This window comes from Tenrec ecaudatus, chromosome 9 (genome assembly GCF_050624435.1).
Source record: "Tenrec ecaudatus isolate mTenEca1 chromosome 9, mTenEca1.hap1, whole genome shotgun sequence".
Lineage (NCBI taxonomy): Eukaryota > Metazoa > Chordata > Mammalia > Afrosoricida > Tenrecidae > Tenrec > Tenrec ecaudatus.
The window spans coordinates 28,503,933-28,526,573 of NC_134538.1; the positions used below are offsets into that span (position 1 = coordinate 28,503,933).

Genomic DNA, 22,641 nt, shown 5'->3' on the forward strand with positions numbered 1-22,641 from the left:
AACCACCTTTAGTGATCTGAGGAGAACTTATTTATAGTTTGTGGTGAGCTGCCATTGAGTCAGCTCCCATAGATGTAACAGAACAAACAGTTTCCTGGTTCTTCACCGTCTTTGTGGTCATCTGTATGTTTAAGTCCGTTGTTGTGGCTACTTTATCCATGCATCTTATGAAATAAGCTTTTTTTTTTTTTTTTGCTGACCCTCTACTTTACCAGCCATGGTGTGCCTTTAGAGCGACTGGTCTTTTCTTCTGGCATGTCCAAAGTAAGTGAGCAGACTCACCGTCCACAGTTCTAAGTTTCGTGTCTTGCTTTTTGAAGAGCTACATAGGACTGTGGGGTCCACACAGCAGTGTTCCGTGACTGTGTTTTCTCTCCTCTCCATCCCTGCCTGAGACAGTGTGGCAATTAAAAAGAAAATGGTGACTGAGAGGGTGGGTTGTCCTATTGTTATTGCAGACTCTAGAAACGATGGACACTGGGAAGCCCTTCCTTCACGCCTATTTCATCGACCTGGAGGGCTGCATAAAAACCCTCCGGTACTTTGCAGGGTGGACGGACAAGATACAGGGCAGGACCATCCCTACAGGTAAGCCGCCGTAGGACTCAGCCTCACTGGCTCACTCTTTGGGACTCTGCCATCCCCTTCATTCCGCGGCATCCTTCCCCACCCCAGATAGACATGGCACTGGCCCGGTTTCTTCTTTCTAAGGAGGTTTAGTCTTGCATTTGAGTTAAAATTACTTCTTTGGGTCATGGACAGGACATAGCATTGACACCCTTATGGGCCTCTCGGTTTCTTTCTTGTTTGTTCTTTTACTGCCGTTTGCTGTACTGTGGTTACTGTGTTTGTCACCTAGGTTAATTTGAGTGTGTCGTTCTCCCTGTTGAACCCTCCTTGCAGATGACAACGTGGTGTGTTTCACCAGGCACGAGCCCATCGGTGTGTGCGGCGCCATCACTCCTGTGAGTATGGCAACGTTTCTGAATGAATTCCAAATGGCCTGCCCCCTCTCCTGTGGCGCTGGGAGCCACTTTCTGCACTTAAGTCCGTGGTCCCAGAATTAGTGGACCACTTTCTTCGTGGCATGAAGATTGGCACTTGAAGTATGCCGCTGACTTTGACTCCATGCCTGCTCTCTTAAGGGGCCAGTTCTGGAAGTACAACAGAATTGGAATTGGGGAGGAAGTGAGTGCCCCGATTCATAGGGAGAAACCCTAAAATCACTCCTGATGTCATTTAGCAGAACACCTGGACCCCTGAGAATAGGGCCCTTGTCTGAAGCCCTCTGAAGGGGTCAGGATGGCTAGTGCCCTCCCAGAGATGGTCTTTTACGGAAGACATGCTCTATGAGAAACCCGGCTTGTGGGGCAGCAGGAGTGGTTTGAGGAGGGAGTGCACGTGTCTGGGTGAGTAGGAAGGGATGCCAGACAATGTGAGTAGGATAGAAAAAGAACCGGATGGCCTGGGCCATGGGGTGTGGCCTGGGCCACAGAGGGCTGGAACTTTGTCCACTTGGTTGGGGAAGCCGTATAGGTGCACAGAGAACACCGAGATGCTGCTGTGAGCTTGGGGCCAGGGCTAAGAAGCTGGGACTGGAAGCAAGCTTTGTGGGTGACGAAGACTGTGGCCTTCCACAGCTGTGTGTGAGCACCCCATGTGCCAGGCATGGTGTTGGCGTTCTGAGGGCACTGACATGAAAGAGGCCACATTTGGCCCTAGGCGGCTTGCAGGTCAGTTAGGAGGTTGAGGTGGAATCCACACTAGAAGAAAGAATAAGCCAGAAACCAACTAGGGACAAGCAGAGATATGGGTTTGAAAACTTCTTTCTTGGTAGATTCTTAAGAGTTCAGTGACTAATCAGGTGATGCAGGGTGGGGGCTGGGGGTAGAGGGCAGCGCCAATCCTGACTGGAATTGAATGGGTGCATTGCACATTCATGAAATGAGGGGACAGACCAGGGTAGGGGTAACAAGGAGAGTGGAAATAATGCTGGGTTGGTAAGGTTGAGAGACCAGTGGTATCACCAAGTGGGTGATCTTAATCTCCTGGTAGTGTAGGTACAAAATGGCTGGCTTTAAAGAAAAAAATTTATATATGTATATATATGTGTGTATATATGTGTGTATATATGTGTGTCTGTGTATGTATATATATGCGTGTGTGTATGTATGTGTGTGTGTATACATATATATATATATTCCCACAGTTCAGCAGACTGGAAGTCCTGATATAGGGCATCAGCAGAGATAGTCTCTCTGTGTGTTAGCTCTTCAACAGGAAAACTTTTCTTTGTCTCTTCTAGTTTCCTATAAATCTCAGCAGCACCAGTCATTTCTTGACTTATAAATGTATCGCCACATGGCATCTGTGTCCATGTCTATTCGCCCCTCTTATAAGATACCTCAAAGAATGGATCAAGACTACATCTTGTTATTTAACTGATCACAAAATAAAAACCCTGTTTCCAAACAAGGTCACACTTACCCCTATGGGGTACTAGCCGGTCAGCATTTTTAAAAAATTTAGCGGGGGGGCGGGGGGCAGAGGGTATCGTTTAATCTACAATAGAATTCCAATCAACATTTGGGTCTAGGACTTGTGAGAGAGAGGGCGAGCCTGGAGCTACACATTGACAGTGATCAGCCCAGGACTGTCCACCAGGTGGAGGAGGCAGTTGAGCTGGTGGCATTGCTCAATGAGGGATGTAGGTTATGTAGGCCTACACTGTAGGGAGAGAGAGAGAGGAACAAGAAACCATCAAGCAGCAGCAGCATTCCAGTAGATAGAATTTATCACCAGAAAAAGACCGTACCCATGGGATCCAATCTAACACAGAAAGTAAATAAAACAAGGACTGAAAAGTCTTATTTTCTCAGTGAGAGCACTTCTAGGAGGGAATCGGGTCCCCTGGAAGCCACTAATTCGAGACAGGTGAGTGTCATCACTCTTCTAAGAAGTTAAGGTGCGAAAGAGGGAAGGGAATTTCCAGAAGTGTTGAAGGCCAAGGGAAGGTTTTGTCTTTGCTTGTAGGATAGGAGATGATGGTATTTATGAGTTAAGGAGCTGGAGGGAAAGAAGAGACCTAATACCATCCAGCTGATTGTACTTAAAGGGTTTCTGAGAATATAAATCTTCACAGGAGTAGAGAACCTCATATTTCTCCCAAGGAGTAGCTGGTGGGTTTGAACTGTGATTTATCAGCCCAACCAACACCTAACCTACTACACCACCAAACTCCTTCAAGCCCTAGAAGGAAACCCTAACAGAATTCCTAATACTTTACAGTGAGCGCCTAGGTGGTTCCGGCAGTTGGCTTTTCTAGGTGCTAACGGGAAGGCTGGAGGTTGCAATGCACCCAGAGATCTCAGGCAAAAGGTCTGGAAATCTCCCACCTGCCTTCTACACCCCCAAAATCAACCACTGAAAACCCTATGGAACATACTTCTAGCAACTGATCGGTTACTGGTTACATCCAAGAGAGCGCACCGGCCTTTGTGAACAGGGTTCTCATCTTTGTTGTCTTGGGCTGGGAATTGTAGGCAAAGTTGATGGACGAGGGAAACATCCAAGTGAGGGGCTGCCAACTGTCCCATAAGGAGGCCATCTCCAGTTGGCCTGTTGGGGCAAGTTTATGGATTAGCTTCTGTGTTTTGCCTCCTTGAGCATAGGAGACCAATTCTTTTGGAGAGGATGAGGAAAAATTAGAATCCAGCAAACTCCTTCTCTAACATATTCTGTGCTTCATTCTGACCCATCAAGTTGACAAGCTTGAGTCCTGGCTTGACTACCTACATGCCACCTTGCGACCATGAGTACATGACCTCACCATTCTATAGCTCAGTTCCATCATCTGTAAGTGAGCCTGGTAATGCTACTACCTCCTAAAGGTTTGTAGGGTAAAGTGAATGAATATTTTTTAGCATCTTAGAACAGGAAACGCCACATAGTGAATACTCAGTGCGTGTTGGGACTCGTGCTTTTGAATGCTGCCATGACTTCAGAATCCTTGCTTCTGAAATTGAAGGATGAGAAAAGCATTTCTGAAGTGCATTTCACTAAACACCATTCATTGTACCTCAGTATGTATTTTATCAGGAGTGAAAATGATCCCGTGGCGTCTAAGTTTAATTCCTGCAAGACTTTTCAGAGCCTTTAGTCTTGTACTAACTTTAGTATTTTAAACCTCTAAGCAGGGAAGGTAGTGTGCTTGCTGCAGAATCCTCTTTGCAAAGACACTCTATTAATATCGCCCCTTGGTCTGTGATCTGCAAGGTCAGTAGTTCAAAACCACCAGCCCCTCTTTGGGAGAAAAACAGGGCTTTCTAGTCCCCTAAAGAGCTACAGTCTCAACTCACAGGGGCAGTCCTCCCTGTCCAACTGATAGGGTCACTGCAAGTGGGCACCAACTTGATGGCAGTGAGTTTAGTGTTTCAGGGTCTAGAATGTAGTTTAGGAAGTGCTGAGCAGAGATGAGACAGTTCTAATTATTGTACACTCTTTTGAATGTACTCCAGACCGAGCACCCTCCACAGAGGGTTAGTGTGAGCACGGGTGGGGTGTCTGTGGCTGCGTGGGTGCGTCCAGACCACCAAGGCTTCGATGCCCTCTGTTACAGTGGAACTTCCCCCTGTTGATGCTGATATGGAAGCTGGCGCCCGCCCTCTGCTGTGGGAACACCGTGGTTGTGAAGCCGGCTGAGCAGACTCCCCTCACCGCCCTGTACCTTGGCTCTCTGATCAAAGAGGTAAGATGTTCAAAAAGAAAATATTGTGTGTTCTTGATCACAGCCGCACTCCCAAGACCCAGGCCACTGCAGCACGATAAGGCTGCCCAGCTGAACGACCTGCTGTGCAGCCCTGCCAGCCTGTTCATGGGTGAGCGGGATGAGAGTAGTTCCTAGGTTTTGCTTGGCAGCTGCAGTATGCTTCTCCTGCCGATGGTCACTGAACTAGAAGAAACTCCATTCGTGCCCACGGGTCTAATGAGAAAACGTAACTCTTATATGGGGTTCAACCTAGGGTTTATGTAAGACCAAATGGTTTGCCCAGAAGATCTCTGGGAAGGTCACTCCAGAAGGAACCACATATTTTGGAACTTACTTGGGCTTTGCATTTGTGGGCCATAAAATGGCCCCTTTTGCTTCCATAGTTGCACCTGGTCACCCTGGTGCCTCCTCCCCAGTGTTGTCTTTCGCAGTCTTCTCTCCTAGAATTATCATAGGGAAAGCAAGCAGACAAAAAGGCCATGTCCTCTTAGACACATGTGGCAGCATATTTTAATGATCCTATCTTCAGCTTCACTTGTAAGTGGCAAAGATTTAGAGAAAGATGAAAAGAAGGCTGGGAGAAAGGATGCGTTCGTTTGTGCTCTCAGCTGGGTTAGTGCAGCCGGGGGTTAGTTAGTCCTTCATTGCATAAATGCAAGTGTGGATCCAACACTTGCCACTCTCTCCTTACTGGCACCATGGGACCTGAGTAAGTCGCATTGATTTGAATTATAACTTTTGTTTTTGTTTTGATTATTTGAAAGCAGGATGAGCGTCACAAAAGATTTTAAGCCTATTTCAGTTTTACTTTGCCTCCTTTTAGAAGGTCTGGTGGGTAAGGAATCTGGAAGATTGTTAAAGTGCTCTCTCTCTCTCTCTCTCTCTCTCTCTCTCTCTCACTTGCTCCTTTTAAATTTAAATTTTATTCATTATTCTCCTTTCATTTTGTGGAACATAACATATACAAAGAAAAACATACTCTATCTAAACATACTCTATCTAACATCTCTTCAAAACAATGACAGTATCCCAGTAAACACCCACCTCCCATATGGGGTTCTTTATACTTAGGTTTTTAATCCATTTTGCGACTGCTTTTGTACATGGTGTGAGATATGGGTCCTGTTTCTTTCTTTTCCAGATCCAATTTTTCTAGCACCAATTACTGGAAAGTGATTTACAACTTAAAAAAACATGAAAGCTAAAATTAAGTGTTTAGAAAAACCACACACTCAAGAAACACATCTTAAAAGTTTATTCTTTCTTTTTTAGAAAAGTGTATATATATATATATATATATGTATATATATATATATATATATACATACATACATACACACACACACACAAGTCACTGACAATTTGAGAAATGGCAACATCCCCCAAATGGAGCTTGTTCATTTTTTGGTGTCCTTAATTAAGAGAGGCCTCGTGTGTGTGTGTAAGGCACACGATGCTGAATGTGAAAATCAACAAAACGGGAGTATGTATCTTCCGGAAGAAGCCCCTGGTAGCGCCGACAGATCATGCATTTGGCTAACTTTAGAGTAGGAGGCTTTAATCTACCCAAATGCCTCAGGAGCAAGGCTGGCATTTTACTTCTGAAAAGTCAGCCTTGAAACTTCTGTGAAGCCTACAGACATGGGGTTACTATGAGTCCGAGTTAACTGGTGCTGGTACCTTCTATGCAGACCAGTGTTAGCATGTCATGGATGAAAAAATGAAGACATTTGAGAAGGTAATAATGTCTGCGACCACTTAGAAAAAACAAGAGAGTAAATTAAAAGATAAAAATGGGGACAATAGTAAAATAAAAATGGAAGTGTGGGAAGGTCATATTTCAGTGCTTTTGAGAGTTAATAGAACCCAGTGGCTTAGTGGTTATGTGATGGGCTGCTAATCACAAGGTCAGTAGTTCAAAACCACCAGCCACTCTGTAAGAGAAAGAGGATATTTTCTACTTCTGTAAATAGTTATAGCCTCAGAAACTCACGGGGTTTCGAGCCTATAGGGTCACTATGAGTCGGAATCAACTCAGTGGCAGTGGCGGTGGCGGTGTGTTGTTTGTTTTCTTTGAATGTTGGGAGCTGTGACTCAAGGTTCTTCGTGCGGTCCTACAATGGTGTTCTGTTTTGGGAGGTATTCTGCCATCTTGGGACCTTCCTACATACCTGTTTGTACATCTCCGTGGGTTTGAAACACTACCTGGGAGCAAGGCAGGTGCTTTCCTTTGGTTCAACTGGCACTCAGGGACTTGGCAGTAAGAGGTAAGCCCTTCAGGAGACCCTAGCCAGGACAGCTTCAGGTGACTCTACCTGGTCAGAGTCAGGATCCACAAGCGGGGATCACAAGGCAGGTGTATTGCCCATGTTCAAGCGCCCTAATGTGGCGTGCTACTCCGGTCAGTGAGCTCCAAAGTCTGCTCAGTGGCTCAAACAGCCTATGGCCAATTGTCTTCGTGTGACAACAATCTCTGTTTCTTCCCAGGTTGGGTTTCCTCCAGGTGTGGTGAACATCGTGACAGGGTTTGGGCCCACAGTGGGAGCTGCGATCTCTTCTCACCCTCAGATCGACAAGCTAGCGTTCACTGGCTCCACCGAGGTAACTCTTGTCTCAGGCTGTTGACAAAAGGACTGGTCACCAGGGACTTGAAACTCATGAACTTTTCCTTCAAGAAGCTACAAGAGCATTCCTTTACTTAAATTAGACTACTGTTAAACACATAGCAACTGGTTTAAAAAAGTACACGTTTAGTATTCAGATTAAATAAATAGTTAATAGAACTCAGAAGCCTCACAAGAAAAGATTGGCTGATAAGATGAAATGAAAATGTAAGACAGCCTGTTGCAAACAACACGATCGAGACGAAGAGATAAGTACCAAGCCTTCAGGTGTGAAGTATTTCTACTAATCAATGAAAAATGACCAATTCAATGGTGGGAAATGGACAACCCATGAAGAGAAATGCCAAATGTTCTCCTTGGAGACAAACATTAGTACTTTGGATTTACTTCAGCCTTATTCGGGCCATGACTCACAAGCTTCCTAAGCTCTAATAAGCCTTTTTTTTAAACTAATAAGCATTTGTACCTACTCATCAGTTGCCACTAGTGCACTCTGAACTCATGGCAACTCTAACTCATGGACTCTAACTCAGGGTCAGAGGAGAGTTTTCAATGGCTGAGTTTTAAGAAGTAAATCACCAGGTTTTTCTCCCGAGACATCTCTGGGTGGACTCAAACCTCCACCCTTTTTGTTAGCAACTGAGCACGTTAACTGTTTATGCTGCTGAGGAACTCAAGACTCATACCTTAATGCTGCAGAAAGAGCATCAAACAGACTAGTCCCATTCTTCTTCTTGCTAGATTTCAACTCTAACCGCCATGTCCACATCTGTAGGAGAAGAGGATTAGAGAGGCCATTTCCAAGACACTTTTTTAGCTCTAGAGTTCCTGGCTCCTGACTTTACTTTTGCACAAGACTGATTAGAGCAGCATCTTGGCCAACCTCCCATCTGGAGAGGCTTCCAGTGGCTACATTCGGGAGGTTCATCATTAGTTTGGTGAGCAGTACTTCTGCTACTTCATTGGGTCCTAACCATACCCCTCCCCCTTTTGTGTTTCCAAGGAATTCCCTTTGAAACTTGGAGGTTCCTTTAGACTGCACCAAAAAGCCACACAGGCAGGCCTATCTTCGTTACTGAGCTGTTGGAATCTTCTTATTAGAATGGCAGATGTTACTGGCAAGAAGTGAAGGAAATACTCCTTGGTATCCTCAAACTCTATATTGAAACCAATGGGCTGAGCTCATAGAGACAGGTGGTTAGGACAGTGATTCTGAGCTCAGGAGTCTCTGGGGCAGAGACTGATATGCAGCCTGCACCAAATCACCTGGCCTTCCCTGGTTCCCATCTCACACTTGTAAGTGGAGAGGACAGAACAAAGAAGTCCAGAAACGTACGATCTAATTTGTGATCAGATGTAGGAAGAGGCCTGGAAAGTGGGAGCCTCGGGGTGTGGGGTGGCCCTGTATACGTAGCTCTGCCACCAGCTTGCTCAGAGCAGTCATAAATATGAACATTTGAGTCAAGGTCAAGATTTAAGCTTGTCCATCTTTTTATCCTAAAGGTTGGGAAGCTAGTTAAAGAAGCTGCTTCTCGAAGCAATCTGAAGAGAGTAACACTGGAACTTGGGGGCAAAAACCCATGTATCGTGTGTGCGGATGCTGACCGTGAGTCTCTCGTTCTCAGCTCTGCTGGGGCTCAGGGGTCCATACATAAGGGGGATGCTTTGCCACCCGGGGCAATCTTGTCTACCATCATCCAACCTACATAACTACACAGCCTACATAGCTAAAGATGAAAATGCCAGCGTTATAGATGATTAAAAGTTGCACTGTGGGAGAACACAACTTAGCCCAAGGGCTGCCTGCTTCTGTCCCTCATGACTAAGTTTACCTCATGATACTTGAAAAGCAAGCCCTATTTCTTCACCAGACTTCCCTGGGGTGCTAGGGAGTGGGCAGGAGTACATCAATGGGAGAAGGGCAGGTGCTAATAAGCATTATCTAGTCTGTTCTCCAAATATGTAGGTCCAATAGTGTCATTTTTAGGTGCTCTAGAGAGTTGAGAGGGTTTCTCCTTCTTTCCTTCTAGAACCAGTGGGCATAGTAGAGTCGATGCCAACGCTTGTGTGTCAGAGTACAACTGTGCTCCACAGGGCTTTAAATCATAGCTTTTTCTGAAGTAGACACTAGACCTGCCTTCTTAGGCATCTCTGAATGGACTTGACCTGCCCATGGAAAAAGTTAACATTTATAACATCCTTTCTCCTCCTTTCTCTCAGAACTCCCAAGTCAGAGGTGGATAGTAGAAATGCCTCCTGGTCTTCAGTACTATCCTCTCCACCCCCACAATTCCTCCCTGAAGAAATAGTCCAGCGAGGTTGGTGCCTCGTTAGAGTTACATGACACAATATTAAAATATGTGCTATTTTTGGCTGCCACTCCCCAAAGAGAGAAAGAGGGGTCTTCCTGGGCATTCACTGATCTGCTAAGAGAATCCACTATTCAAAGATGTGACCTCCAGAGTATAGGAACTATGTTGCCTTAAAAAATGGCTTCCTCTGATAGTGTCAGAACAAAGCCTTCTTTCTAATGCCATATTCAGATAAAATTACAATTCAAAATCCCTCTGAGAAAAATCACAAGTTCTCACTAAGATGTAAATGACTGATATGAATTGCTTTCTTTGAAGCAGACTTTCAAATGAGAGCGTATTTTGAGAGAGGCGACAAGTTGATGCTGACTCATTGTTACTCTATAGGTCAGGGTAGCACTGCCCCTGTGAGGTTCTGAGACTGTAATTCTTTAAGGGAAGTAGAAAGCCCAGTCATTCTCCCACAGAGCCAGGTAGTGATTTCAAACTGCTGACCTTGCAGTTAGCAGTCCAAAGTATAGCCAGTATGCAACCAGGGCTCCAGATATTAAGACAGGATCTGCGAAAGGAGAGCTGTGCATAGAATGGACACTAGGCTGCAGAGAGTGGTGAGGTGCTTAGGGTGGATACAATAATGTCATGGTGCTTCCCTGCTGCCACAGCATCTTACATACACCTTGCAGTAGGGTCCCTTGTTTTTGCTCTATTTCTCAAGCAAGCAATGAGGGCTGGAGAGTGGAGGAATGGCACAAGGCTGAAAAGCCAAAGATGGGATTGCACAAGATCCCTCTGAATGTAGGTGCCATCCTGACATCTTCACAGATATATAGAGATATATGTATCTCCATAGATCTATCTTAATAAGCAACCTTCCCTCTTCATTTTAGCAGCTGGTTTTAATTAAACCCCCGCCCTATAATTTGTACGCAGCTCTGCTTAAGCCTCAATAAGTGCTTTAGTTTTTTTTCTACCTCTTCAAAGTCACACATGGTGCTCTGTCATTTAATAAAGAAATGTTCTGTCTCTTAAGATGAGAACTTTTTGCCTCCTTTTAAAGTTCTGTTCAACTGGCCTATATCAGTTCTTACAAAGTTTGTTCTAAAAAGTATTCTTGTTAATGGCCCCAACGCATGGTGAGCCAACACACAATTGGATTAGGTCATCGTGATCCATAGGATTTTAATTGTCTACTTTTTTTGGTGTATATATAGCACCAGCCTCTCTTCCTAGTCTGTCTTAGTCTAGAATCTGTGCTAAATCCCGTTTAGCATCATATGATACACAAGTCTCCACTGACAGATGGGTGGTGGCTGTGCATGAGGTGCGTTAGCCAGGGTCTCGTGCATGGAAGGTTAGACCCCTACCAGAATCACTACTGCATTTGGTCTCCTGCAAACCAAGGAGGGGTCTTCCAGGGGCAAGTGCCATTAGGGACTCCTGCGGCTACGAATACTCATTAACACAGTAGATCTACTAACTCGTCCTGCAGGGGGGGGATGTGAGCCCGAACTTGGTTGACCCTTTGTGAGCAATTAGAGTTGCCCCTGCCACCTGTCCTGCTTTAATGACTCACCTGCTTCCTCCCACCGGCAGTGGACTTGGCTGTGGAGTGCGCCCATCAGGGTGTGTTCTTTAACCAGGGCCAGTGCTGCACCGCAGCCTCCAGGGTCTTCGTGGAGGAGCAGATCTATGCTGAGTTTGTCCAGCGAAGCGTGGAGTACACCAAGAAGCGGCCTGTCGGAGACCCCTTCGATGCCACAACTGAGCAGGGGCCCCAGGTAACCGACTGATGGGTCTGGTCCCAAGGTGCCAGGCTAGGAGCTTAGTAGGCCAGTTCTTCTGACTGCTTCTACAGGCCGTGTCTACTGTGGTTGTGTGGCACTTTCAAGGGCAAGCGCATTGGCTCTCCTGAGCACTGAGGCACGGTTTAGATGTGTATCGAGTGTGCAGGCCTGCCGGTGCCAGTGGCATCAGTGGGGTAGGGTTGGTGCATGCTCAGCTCCCTACAGCAGATGTGTCACATACATGCTCCCAGGCAGAGGCAGAACCCTAGATCATAGCGCCGTCTGCTCCCACCTCATGCTGTCTCAGACGGCCTCCCTTCTGCTGGCCCACCCCCAGCAGAGAACGACTGTTCTGTCTGACTTACCAGAACGACCCTCTTTAAGAAAGGTAGTTAAAACACCCTTTAGCCTGGAAGGGCGCTCGTGGCTGGCCTACAGTGCTGCAGGTCTAAAAAGTCAGAACACAGACAGCTCTCCACCTAGAGGCCCTAGACTTTGAGCATTGTTGAAGAAAGTGACCCTGGAAAAATGTCCTAGATGTCCTAGAGGCCAGGATGCATATCTGAGCCTTAGGAACGTGTCTCTGGAGGCCTGGCTTGGAGAACTAAGGACAGGACAAACATGATCATAACCACCCTAATCACCTCTCCGAAAAGGCAGCCCCTTTATCACTCTCTTGCTGATTATAAAGGGTAGGAGATGGATAAATACCTGAAAGAGGGCAGCCCACCAACCACGGAGTTCCAAACCACATGTTCAAGAGTCCTTAGGGAGATGCCGCCCCTTGACCACTGCCTCGGTTTGCATGGAAATCTGACTCTGACTGTAGAGCTGACTGATATTTTACAATCTGAGAAATCTTGCTAAAGCCTTAGTTTTCTTATCTGGAGATTGGAGATAATATGTAAATATTGTGAGAATTTCATGCCATTTACTAGAGACTCACTACAGGGCAGTTTTTATGTTTTTAAATCGGAGCATATCAATGCCCAAGGCCCTCTAATCTACGTAGTGGTAAATGATCACACTTGACTTCAGGACTAGTCTATCAGTCTTACTGAACTGTCTTGTGGGTGTGCTGGGGCTGGTAGAGCCTGGAAGACCGTGGGGAAGAGGCCTGCATTTCTGATGGGAGTGACCTCCCTCTCCCTAGCCCTATGCCCTGGGATGCCTCATGACCCCATGGGAAAGCACCTCCCCTGTATCAGTCAGTCCTCCATCTGCCTCCATTCCAAACCCAGTGGCCATGAATTTCAGTTCCAAGAACAACCACGGTCATGATCAAATTCACCGTGATTTTGAGGCTAATATGGAGTGGATGAAGAATCTGTGAGCTGATGCGCTTCTGAGGAAACCCCTCCCCCATCATTATTTGGCAAGTCTCTTCCGGAAGCTCCAGTGTACAATTTTAAAGCCACATACACAGATCTCTTCCCAAAGAGGACAGCTAGCAGAATAGGTGTTGATTTCATCAGCACTTGAGAAACTGCTGCTGGAAACCCTTGTGAAAACTCACATAAGCTATCTAACCTCAGAATATTGTTTTAGGACGCAGTTGGGTGTCATTCCTCCCAAAGTCCCCTTTTTTAAATCCGTGGTAATGAGATTTTGCTTTGGCACGCATACAGCCGACTAAATCGCCCTGTGTGTCTCATGCCTACAAAACAGCTAACTGACCTAGATCCGTGTCCACTAGAGGTGAGCTGTTCTTTCAAACATGCCAAAGTTATTCTGGTTTATTTGGCAACTGGGCGATAAGATGCATAAATATTATTCAAACCACCTGCCCAGTGCTGAGTCTGCTATCCACTCTGTCTAGTTTAGAGCCTGGCCCTCAGAACCTATTCCCCAGGGGACCATATTTCTTGGTTTCTGGAGCTGTGCTCTGCCTTGTCACCTCATGTTTGGCAGCTTCCTCTTCCTGTACAGAAGACATCAGCGGAAACATAATGGAGGGTCCTAGATTTAAACAATATGTTCACAGAGAATTCCTAGGGAGAGTGTATTTAGGATGTGTAGGTTTTACACGGGGGACCTCACACTGCTGGAAGAACAGATGGACCCTGTAGTCTGTTTGTCCAAGGGAAACATGGTCAGCAGGGGCCCAGAACACATCATCTGTTGTCTGATGGAGGCCTCAAACTATTTTGCCTGCAGGGGAGAGGAGGTGGCTCAGCAACACCTGGACATTTTAATTCAAGACTGGGTTCACCCAGGGGGATGTGAAGAAGCTTTGGCACATTATTGGTTCCATTACAGTAGTTTTATCTATATCTATCTATTTATCTCTTTATTTGAATGGAAGTTACATTCACGTAGATTTTTTAAAGGTTTAATAGATATATAGTAATAAAACACACACACACACTCCTACTCAGCCCCTATCTCTTACATTGATTCTTATGAGCTATACAAATGTGAAGATATATTTCTATTAGTGCCATTCTTATTACTTAAACACAACAAACAAACTCATTGTCATTCAGTCAATCAATGCTGCCATGTGACCCTATGGGACAGGGCAGAATGGCCCTGGTGATTTTCTAAGACTGCAACTCTTTGTGGGCGTAGAAAGTCTAGTCTTTCTCCCTGGGAGCAGCTGGGTGCTTGAACTGTCGACCTTGTAGTTAGTATCCCAAAGTGAAATCACTATGGCACCAGAGCTCCCTGTTACATCAAAGATACTCTGATATCTGTACATTTTGCACCACTTTTTTGCTTTTTAAGTAAAGGTCTCCATATTTGTTCAGGGGAATCTTCCTCGTTCTTTTCCTTATGTTCATGAGAGTTCCATAAGCCATTTAAGCAGCTGTCTCCTGAAGGGGTGTGTGTGTGTGTGTGTGTGTGTGTGTGTGTGTGTAGGGGGGTGCTATCACACACCATCCACAGTGAATATGTCATGTTACAATGTGCAAAAAGTATCCAAAGACAAAGTCTCCAAAGTGGCATTGCTGCGTGGAAACAGGGTCGTGAGTTCTGTAAACAGTGCCAAAGTATCTCCCTCCAAGGATGAGCCAATGTGTTCTGTTCCTGAAACAACATCTCAGGTGACTCTTTGGAAAGCAGTCTTTCCTATACGATATGTTGTCAACCTTTTGAGGTTTTGCCCATCTGGTCATTATAAAAGTGGGGTATCACTTAGTTTTAATATGACATATCTCTGACAATGACGAAGATGGAAAACCTTATCATACATTGGAAAACTGTATTTCCTTTTCTATTTACTAGCCATTTTCTTTGCATACATTGCAGGTAATTTTTCTTGTCAATTCTAAAAATAGATGTCTGGGTCTGTATTAGTCCTTAGCCCTGCTACTATAATAGGGCTTGACAGTCATTTCCCTGAAATGTTTGTGTTGCCTTTTGACCTTGTTTATGGTGCTTTTGCCATTTTTCTTACTTTTCATAATCAGATATATCAACTTTTCCTTTTTTGTCTTCTAAATGTGAGTCATGTGGAAGTCACCACCCTCCACATTTGTAGTCACTCTTCACCGGAGAAACTTGAAATGTTTTCCACGGTTAGATTTTTATATATCTAGAATATCTCTTGGTATAAAGTGTTAGGCAGAACTGCAGCTCAGTTTAAGAGAGCTTCAAGGAGTTCATGGAAAACTTCCATTTTCTTTTCACTTCACTTTTCCACAAACTTCCTGAAGCACCCTCTTAATTATTAAACTAGAACTACATTGTTGGAGGCAACTGCCAGCTCCTCTGGGCAAGTAACTATCCAAATGCACCACTGAGTTTTCCTTTTTCTACAAAATGATTTAAATGAAACCATTTTTTCTATCTAGTCTTTGCTCCAGTAAGCTTTCTTTAAAGCTCTGCCTCTCCTAGCCAGAGGAGGGGACGTTAACAGGGACATGGTAAAGAACCGAGACCCCAGGACTTTCAGGAGGAAGAGTCTGTGGTCCCTGTGAAGAGTTTCCTAAGAGTCCTTAACGAGGTGCCCTCCCAGCAACTGCCCGGGTGCCATGTCCACTGGGCAGGTACAGGCCAGGCACAGAGAGAAAACTCCAGCCCAAGATTCCCTTGGACGAGGTGACAAAAGATAGACTCTTTCTGATGCAGTCCTTTCACACTAGCCAGGAGTAGCCTCGCCAGCCCTCCACAGGCCCATCCCACTCTGCTTCCCGCTCACTGTGCCTCTCTACCGTGGACAGGCAATTCCAGTAACCGCTAGCCTAATCCGGCATTTCCCAAGTAGGCGATCCCACACCTTTGGGGTGCTGGAACACTTCAGGGGCCTGCAAGGCAGATACCTATACTTTATCCTAGATTATGAGCTACACTAAAATTGCTTTCGGTGCTACAGTAGAGGCTGGGGGTAGGGGCACTGAGTAAGGTGTTGTTGTTTTGTTTCGTTTTTTTCTGAAAAGGGGGGTTGTAGATCAAATAAATTTGGGAACCTACATCCTAATCCCTGGTGAGCAAGATAAAGGGGTGCCAGTCTGAATATAGGACTCCCACTTATATTCTAACTCAAATGTACAACAAAATATACTTTAAGTGTGAATGGTGTGTAGGACATGCTTATGCTAAAAGTAGTTTTGGAATCTGAAATTCAAGTTTAGTACAGCATTCTGCAATTTTACTTGCTGAATTTGGAGACCTTTGCTGGTGGCAAATAGTCTGAAAAGCAGAGCATGTGATCAGTTAGATTCATGTCGCCCAGGGGCTGGCTTGACAGGGAGAAGGCCCATCAGATGTGTGAATAAACCATAGACCTCAAGAGGTTGAGAATAGTACCTTTTCCCATCCCTCCCTCGTTCCCAAGAGCCTGGATATGGGCATCAGATGGAGATTTGCATCCAAGGTGCGTGTGGTCTTGCCAAGGTCTTCAGGATTACCAGCTGTCCTATGTGATTGCTCTCGGCAAATCACAACCCATGTCACGATCTTGAAGACCTTCTCAAGTATATAAAATGTCCACCACCACCCCAAAGGAAGCCTGGATTCTACTACCTGTTTGTGTTTTGCAGATTGATCAGAAGCAATTTGATAAAATCATCGATCTAATTGAGAGTGGGAAGAAGGAAGGTGCCAAGCTGGAATGTGGGGGGTCAGCTATGGAAGACAGAGGGCTCTTCATCAAACCCACTGTCTTCTCCGAAGTGACTGACAGCATGCGGATTGCCAAAGAGGAGGTACAGGGGAGCTTCAGAAGAAGCCGCTGGCGCTGGGGCAGACGGCTGAGCTGGGGTTGGACCTTTCCCAACGGAGTTTTTCTTTCGAGCTCTTGGATCCCAGAACTGCTCCTGAAGGGAGGATTTTTCCTTTACCTTGTAGCCTTTACCATCTCCTTTGGGAGACTTAGGGAAGCCATCTTGCCCTCTGTCCCCTGGCAAACCCTGAGGACCCTGTGGCAGGTATAGAGTCTGCCAGCGCCCCCCACCCTAGTCTCCATGTACCAGTCTTGGTCTCTGGGGAGCGATCCCTGAGTTAGTCTTGCTGGCTGGAGGTGGGAGTACTGTGGCCACCCGAACATCTCAGGAATCAAGATTTGGATTCGCTGCCCAAAGCTGCTTTCATTTTCCCAAGACCCAGACAAGTATTAAAAAACATGCCATAGGTGAAATCCCCTTTGAAGTTCAACATCACAACAAGTTAAAATAATTATCATCAAATAAATTCCAGCTCGTGGCAACCCTGCCTGTGCCAGAGTGGAGCTGTGCTCCGTAAGGTTTTTCATGGCTGACCTTTTTACAGTGGTCTCCCCCTGTAGCTTGCGACCCCTTTGGGGGTCAAACGACCCTCTCACAGGGGTCACCTAAGACCATCGAAAATAGATATTTCTGATGATCTTAGGAACCGAGACACCGCTCCTCTATCCATCTCCAGGTGGGTCTGCCCACATGCAGATACGCCCACCTACAAGTACCCAGCAATGGATACTGTTACCCATTGCTACACCATGCTTCAAGACAAAATTTCATTATTTTGTAATTAGGAATAAATATTTCACAATGTAGAATTACATATTGTTTCGGTGATTAATCACTGTGTTTTAATTATGTTCAATTTGTAACAATGAAAATACATCCTATACATATACTGTTATAGCGTAACAGTAGTAAAGAAGTAGCAACGAAATCATGTTATAGTTGGGGGGGTCACCCCAACATGAGAAACTGTATTAAAGGGTCACGGCATTAGAAAGGTGGAGAACCACTGTCTTAGAAGTAGATTCCCAGGTCTGTCTTCTAAGGCACCTCTGGGAGAACTGGAACCTCTAACCTTTGGGTTAGCAGCTGAGTGTGCTGACTCTTTCTGCCAGCCAGCAGCAACTCCCTTTCATCAGAGGTATGCTTAACATGATGGAAATGAAGGACGCTTCCTGAAGAGGATAAGTCTAACTTTGCCTTTCAGTCCCCCACTAAACGGCATGTACAGGGTTTCCTGCCCAGCATTTACAGGGGATTTGAGGACCTCTTTCTGGATAGTTAGATCTGTGAGGTGGCCTTCTAAGACTGGTGAGGAAGTAAGTTACTGCCAAGGGCTTCTGGGTGCAAAGACCTCATCGAGTTCCTTTCTGGGCACATTGTGAGTTATCAGCTGGAGTGGCCTGTAGCTCTGCTCTTCACTATCGCTGTAACAGAGCGTTCTCAGGAAACCTGGGAAACTAGCTCATGAGGCGCTACAGCTACGCCAGCCTGAGGCGCTACAGACCAATTGTATTGAATTGAATCAATTACTAGCTTACTTAACAATTTTCACCTGTTAACTTTCTCCCTTTTCTTTGCTGTGGGGAAGGCTAAAATTAACAGTCTTATTCCTCACCTGGGAGGTATAGAACATATCAGGGTGTCGTTATTGGTAAACAATTAAAATAAAGAGAGGGAGGCATTCAACATCACAGCTGTGCTCTATAACCCCAAACTGTTGAGTGAATTCCAATTCAGAGCAGTCTCATAAAACAGAATAGAATTGTTCGATGGTAGTTGGAAACGGTGACTCGGGAAGCAGACTGCCTCCTTCTTTTCGTGAGGAGCGCCTGGTGGGTTTGAACCACTGACTTTCCAGGTCGCAACCCAACTCTTATCCCATGGGCCACCAGGGCTTTGAGATTCTTGCCTCCTTTACACATAACCAAAGCACGTGTATAAAAAAAATATGGTCTAATGGAGAAAGGACTTCTAAATGCCTAATGGCAGTATGATGGTTGAAATCCGAAGGGAGGGATTAAAACGAGACAAAAGCATACTGAACAATAACCAAAAAAAAACCTATGATGAGTGTAAGATCTCTCATTGCACAGGCTCCTCAGTCTGCCAGGAAGTTTTGTTTGTGAACGTGTGGCAGTAGGCCAAATAACGTTGGGGACCTATGCGGTATAGTTAGAACTGCTTCGTAGGTTTTTCTTAGTTGTGAAACCAGATCCCAAGCCTTCTGAGACAGTGCTGGATAGGTTTGAGGCACCAACTTTTTGGTAAGTAGATGACCACAAACCATTCGCACCAGCCAGGGCTCTTTCTACCAGTCAACCAATGGGAGCTTCCAAATTTGTGTGTCTTCTGCACATTCTGACATGACAAAGCATGAATCTCAAAACATAAATTGCCCGTTGAAACATACCTCTCACTGCCATTCTTGCCCATTAATGATAGATTTTTGGACCAGTCCAACCAATACTGAAGTTTAAGAATATTGAAGAAGTGATAAGAAGAGCGAATAGTACTGAATATGGACTGACAGCAGCTGTGTTTACGAAGAATCTCGACAAGGCCCTGAAGTTGGCATCAGCACTAGAATCTGGGACCGTGTGGTAAGTGGTACCTCCGCTTTCCTTGGCTGTTCCTTTGCTGGTTTCATGAAACCTTAATTAATAGGCAGCTTCAAATCTAATATCTGTGGGCAAGTCTTGTTCTAAGAACTTTGCTCAATCCTAATGGAAACGTCTCAGATAGGCTTCATTATTAGCTCCATTTTACCGACAAGGAAATAGAGTCACTGGTTGATCAATGAATGACTTGCCCGGGGTGTAGTAGAACAGACATAAGCAAATGCCGTAAGGCTCCAACCCTCTTGCTTTTGACCCTAATACTGTACTGTCTTAGAACTTCACTCCTTCTGGCTTTAATTTTGGTTCTGATTGCAAAAAAAAAAAAAAATACATGCTACAATGTATGGAGGATAGTCATCACTGCCTCACTAATACTCTGCAGATCACATTGTATTATCTTTACTGTATAAAACAAATGGATTGGAGACAATCACAAGCCCCAAACTATACAGTTTGTAAGCAGGAGAGCTTTGGGGTCAGGTCTGCCTAATTTCAAAACTTGATTCTTATTCTCTTATGTCATCATTTCTTTCTCTTTCTCCCTCTCTCTGTCTGTCCTCTTCCCATGCCGTTCCTATCCCTGTACACACGAGCATTATTTTCTCACGAGAAGAGTGTGATGGCAGAAGTTAAAAACTTTGTGTTTGAATTATTGAAACAATTGCAAAAGGTAATTCATTAGGCAATGCTCTGCTTCCAGTATCTTCCGGATGACTCATGAGGAAGTCCTCCAGTCGGGTCTCCTCCAGGAAATTGAGAACATCTTTATTTTTTCCTCTAGGATCAACTGCTACAATGCTATCTATGCACAGGCTCCATTTGGCGGCTTTAAAATGTCTGGGAATGGCAGAGAATTGTAAGTGTGTACCAATCTCAGTCTGCAGGTGGGGTACACAATGAAGTGAATTTGCAGAGTGGTGACCTTCATCCTCCACCTGTGTTTGGGTCAGCAGTGCCATGAAAGCAGTTGTCTTTTCCTCCGGGGGCTGGTCTGGATCCATCCATTCCTCTTCTCTTCCCCCACTTCCCGGTCTGTTTTTCTACCCTCCTCCTCCCAACATCCCTCAGGTCCCAAGATCCACCCCATCCTTGACTCCCATGTGTTTTGAGCATACACTGTACTTGAGATGTGCAGTAGAACACCTGCTCAGTGGGTGAGGGCACAAGCAGAGCTGAAAGTGGTGTCATTTTTGCTGGATCTCAAACTCACTGCCTCCAGTCGCTCCCAACTCACAGCTCCCCTCCAGGCGAGGTAGATCTGCCCTTGTGAGTTTTCTACACTGGAGCACGGTACCGGAGTTGAAAGCCTCATCTTTTTCCCAGAGCAGCTGGTGGTTTCCAACCTAACACATAACCACGCTGCTGCACGTCTCCTGGTGGCATAATGTGAGGCAGGAGTAAGACAAGACATTCTGTTCCCGTAGAGCAGCGGTTCTCAGCCTGTGGGTCGCAACCCCTTTGGGGGTCAAACAACCTTTTCACAGGGGTTGCCCAATTCATAACAGTAGCAAAATGACAGTGATGAAGTAGCAACAAAAATCATGTAATGGCTGTGGGGGTCACCACACCCTGAAGACCTGTATGAAAGGGTCACAGCATGAGGAAGGTTGAGAGCCGCTGCCCTAGAGCATTACAGTCTCAGAACCCAAAAGGGAAGTTCTACCCTGCCTGTTTAGGGGCACTGTGAGTCAGAATTCTGACTCAATGGCAGTACATTTGGTTGCTAGATGTAAGATATAATTGTTTGTATAATATATGAATTTAAGTCCTGATAAAAATTCTGGCTGTCAACAAGGAATATAGAGCATCTATACCTCTCTGGCCCAGCTGCTTTAGCCTAGCAGAGGTCCTCAGAATGTGTTAGGGGAGACTCTGGATCCTTGTTTGCCTGTCAAGAGGCATATTATAGAACTTCCTGATAGACTCGTGTGGGTCCATCATTGTGTTCCACCTATCTCATACCACTCCACATTTCTATCTAATAGGAAAATTTGTTTTGTAGGTTTCTGCTGACAGATCATCTTGTATCAGGCCCAGGATGCAAGGCAGTGGAGACAGGGCTGGCTAGTGTGGGTTAGGATAGGTGCGCAATCGTCTACAACCAGATGCCATCCTCTTTCACCTACTTGCTTGTTGGTGGGTCACAGGGTTTGAACATGCTTTGTAGACAAACAACTCATGGATTACTCTTTCCATGAAGACTTCTATGAAAATATCCCTGGGATCTTTCCTGGGTCTTCACAAATGGCTCAGAGTGCTTCCCTTCGTTCAAACGGTTTATATTATGTGTATACAAGTGCTTGGTGAGGGGACACGTCTTTCCCTTCTCTTCTAGTTTCTGATAGCCCCGGGTATTGCATGTGTTCTCAGCAGTCTCTAACTTGTAGACGCATCTCCATATGGCGGCTTCCCTCGGTTTGGCTCTGTGTCTCTTCTCTTGTATCAAACCTTTCTCATGTTAGAAGGAGCCCTGGTGGTATAGGGAGTCAGGCTCCACAGGATGAAGAGGAGGTTTTTTTGCTTCAATAAATCTATACAGCCTCAGCGGAAACCCAAAGTGGCAGTTCTACTCTGTTCCCTAGGGTCACTGTAAGGCAGAATCCATGCCAGTTTGTGAAATTGACTCATTGGATTAGGACCCACCTTATTCCAGTATGAACACATAACTGAAGGCCCTATATTCAAATAAGGTTGCCTTCACACATGTTATGGATTAGGACATCAACATATCTTAGGGGGACACAGTTCAATTCATAATAGGCCCCAATACAAATATCCTGAGATGGAGAAGCCACCAAAATGATGTGCGGGGCCCACTTGATGATTTCTAGTTGCAGTAATTTTACTGATTATTTGCCTTCCTCACATGAGTCACTTTCTCTCCACTTACAAACACACTGGTAGTGCTTCCATCTCTTTAATGCCCCCGCCCTAGCACACAGGAACTCTGGTGAGGCAGTGGGTTAAGGTTTGGGCTGCTACTCACGGGTTCAAACCTATCAGCTACTCCTCAAAAGACAGATGGGGCTTTCTACTCCAGTGAAGATTTACAGCCTTGGAAACCCTGTGGGGCAGGTCTACTTTGCCTTCATAGGGTAAAGATCACCATGAGTTGGCATTAACTTGATGGCAGTGATGGGTGCCTGGCACATCTCAGAGTTTTTTCATATGGGTTAAATATGTTGAACATGTAATACTGCCTGTTAGTCACAACTGGGAGTTTGAAAACAAAACAAAAACATTTTATTGTGAGTTGGGTGAAGATTTGCAGAGTAGATCATAGTTTTACATTCAACATTTCATATGTATTATGATGTAACTCATCCATTGCCATTCCCTCAATACACCATCACTTATCCCACTTCTT

General features: G+C 45.3%; 1 protein-coding gene across 3 annotated transcripts in view; it reads left to right on the forward strand.

Moving 5' to 3' along the window:
• The window catches only part of ALDH1A3 (aldehyde dehydrogenase 1 family member A3), a 43,379-nt gene that overhangs the window by 14,053 nt on the left and 6,685 nt on the right, over positions 1 to 22,641 (forward strand). Inside the window, exons 4-12 of one of the 3 annotated variants that reach the window (XM_075557944.1) lie at positions 459 to 588; positions 904 to 965; positions 4,619 to 4,747; positions 7,256 to 7,369; positions 8,896 to 8,998; positions 11,298 to 11,482; positions 16,474 to 16,638; positions 19,099 to 19,256; positions 20,056 to 20,130. In XM_075557944.1, the coding sequence (XP_075414059.1) occupies positions 459 to 588; positions 904 to 965; positions 4,619 to 4,747; positions 7,256 to 7,369; positions 8,896 to 8,998; positions 11,298 to 11,482; positions 16,474 to 16,638; positions 19,099 to 19,256; positions 20,056 to 20,130 (1,121 nt within the window). The remainder of the gene's footprint in view (positions 1 to 458; positions 589 to 903; positions 966 to 4,618; positions 4,748 to 7,255; positions 7,370 to 8,895; positions 8,999 to 11,297; positions 11,483 to 16,473; positions 16,639 to 19,098; positions 19,257 to 20,055; positions 20,131 to 22,641) is intronic. The other 2 variants (XM_075557943.1, XM_075557942.1) reach the window with 2 other exon arrangements.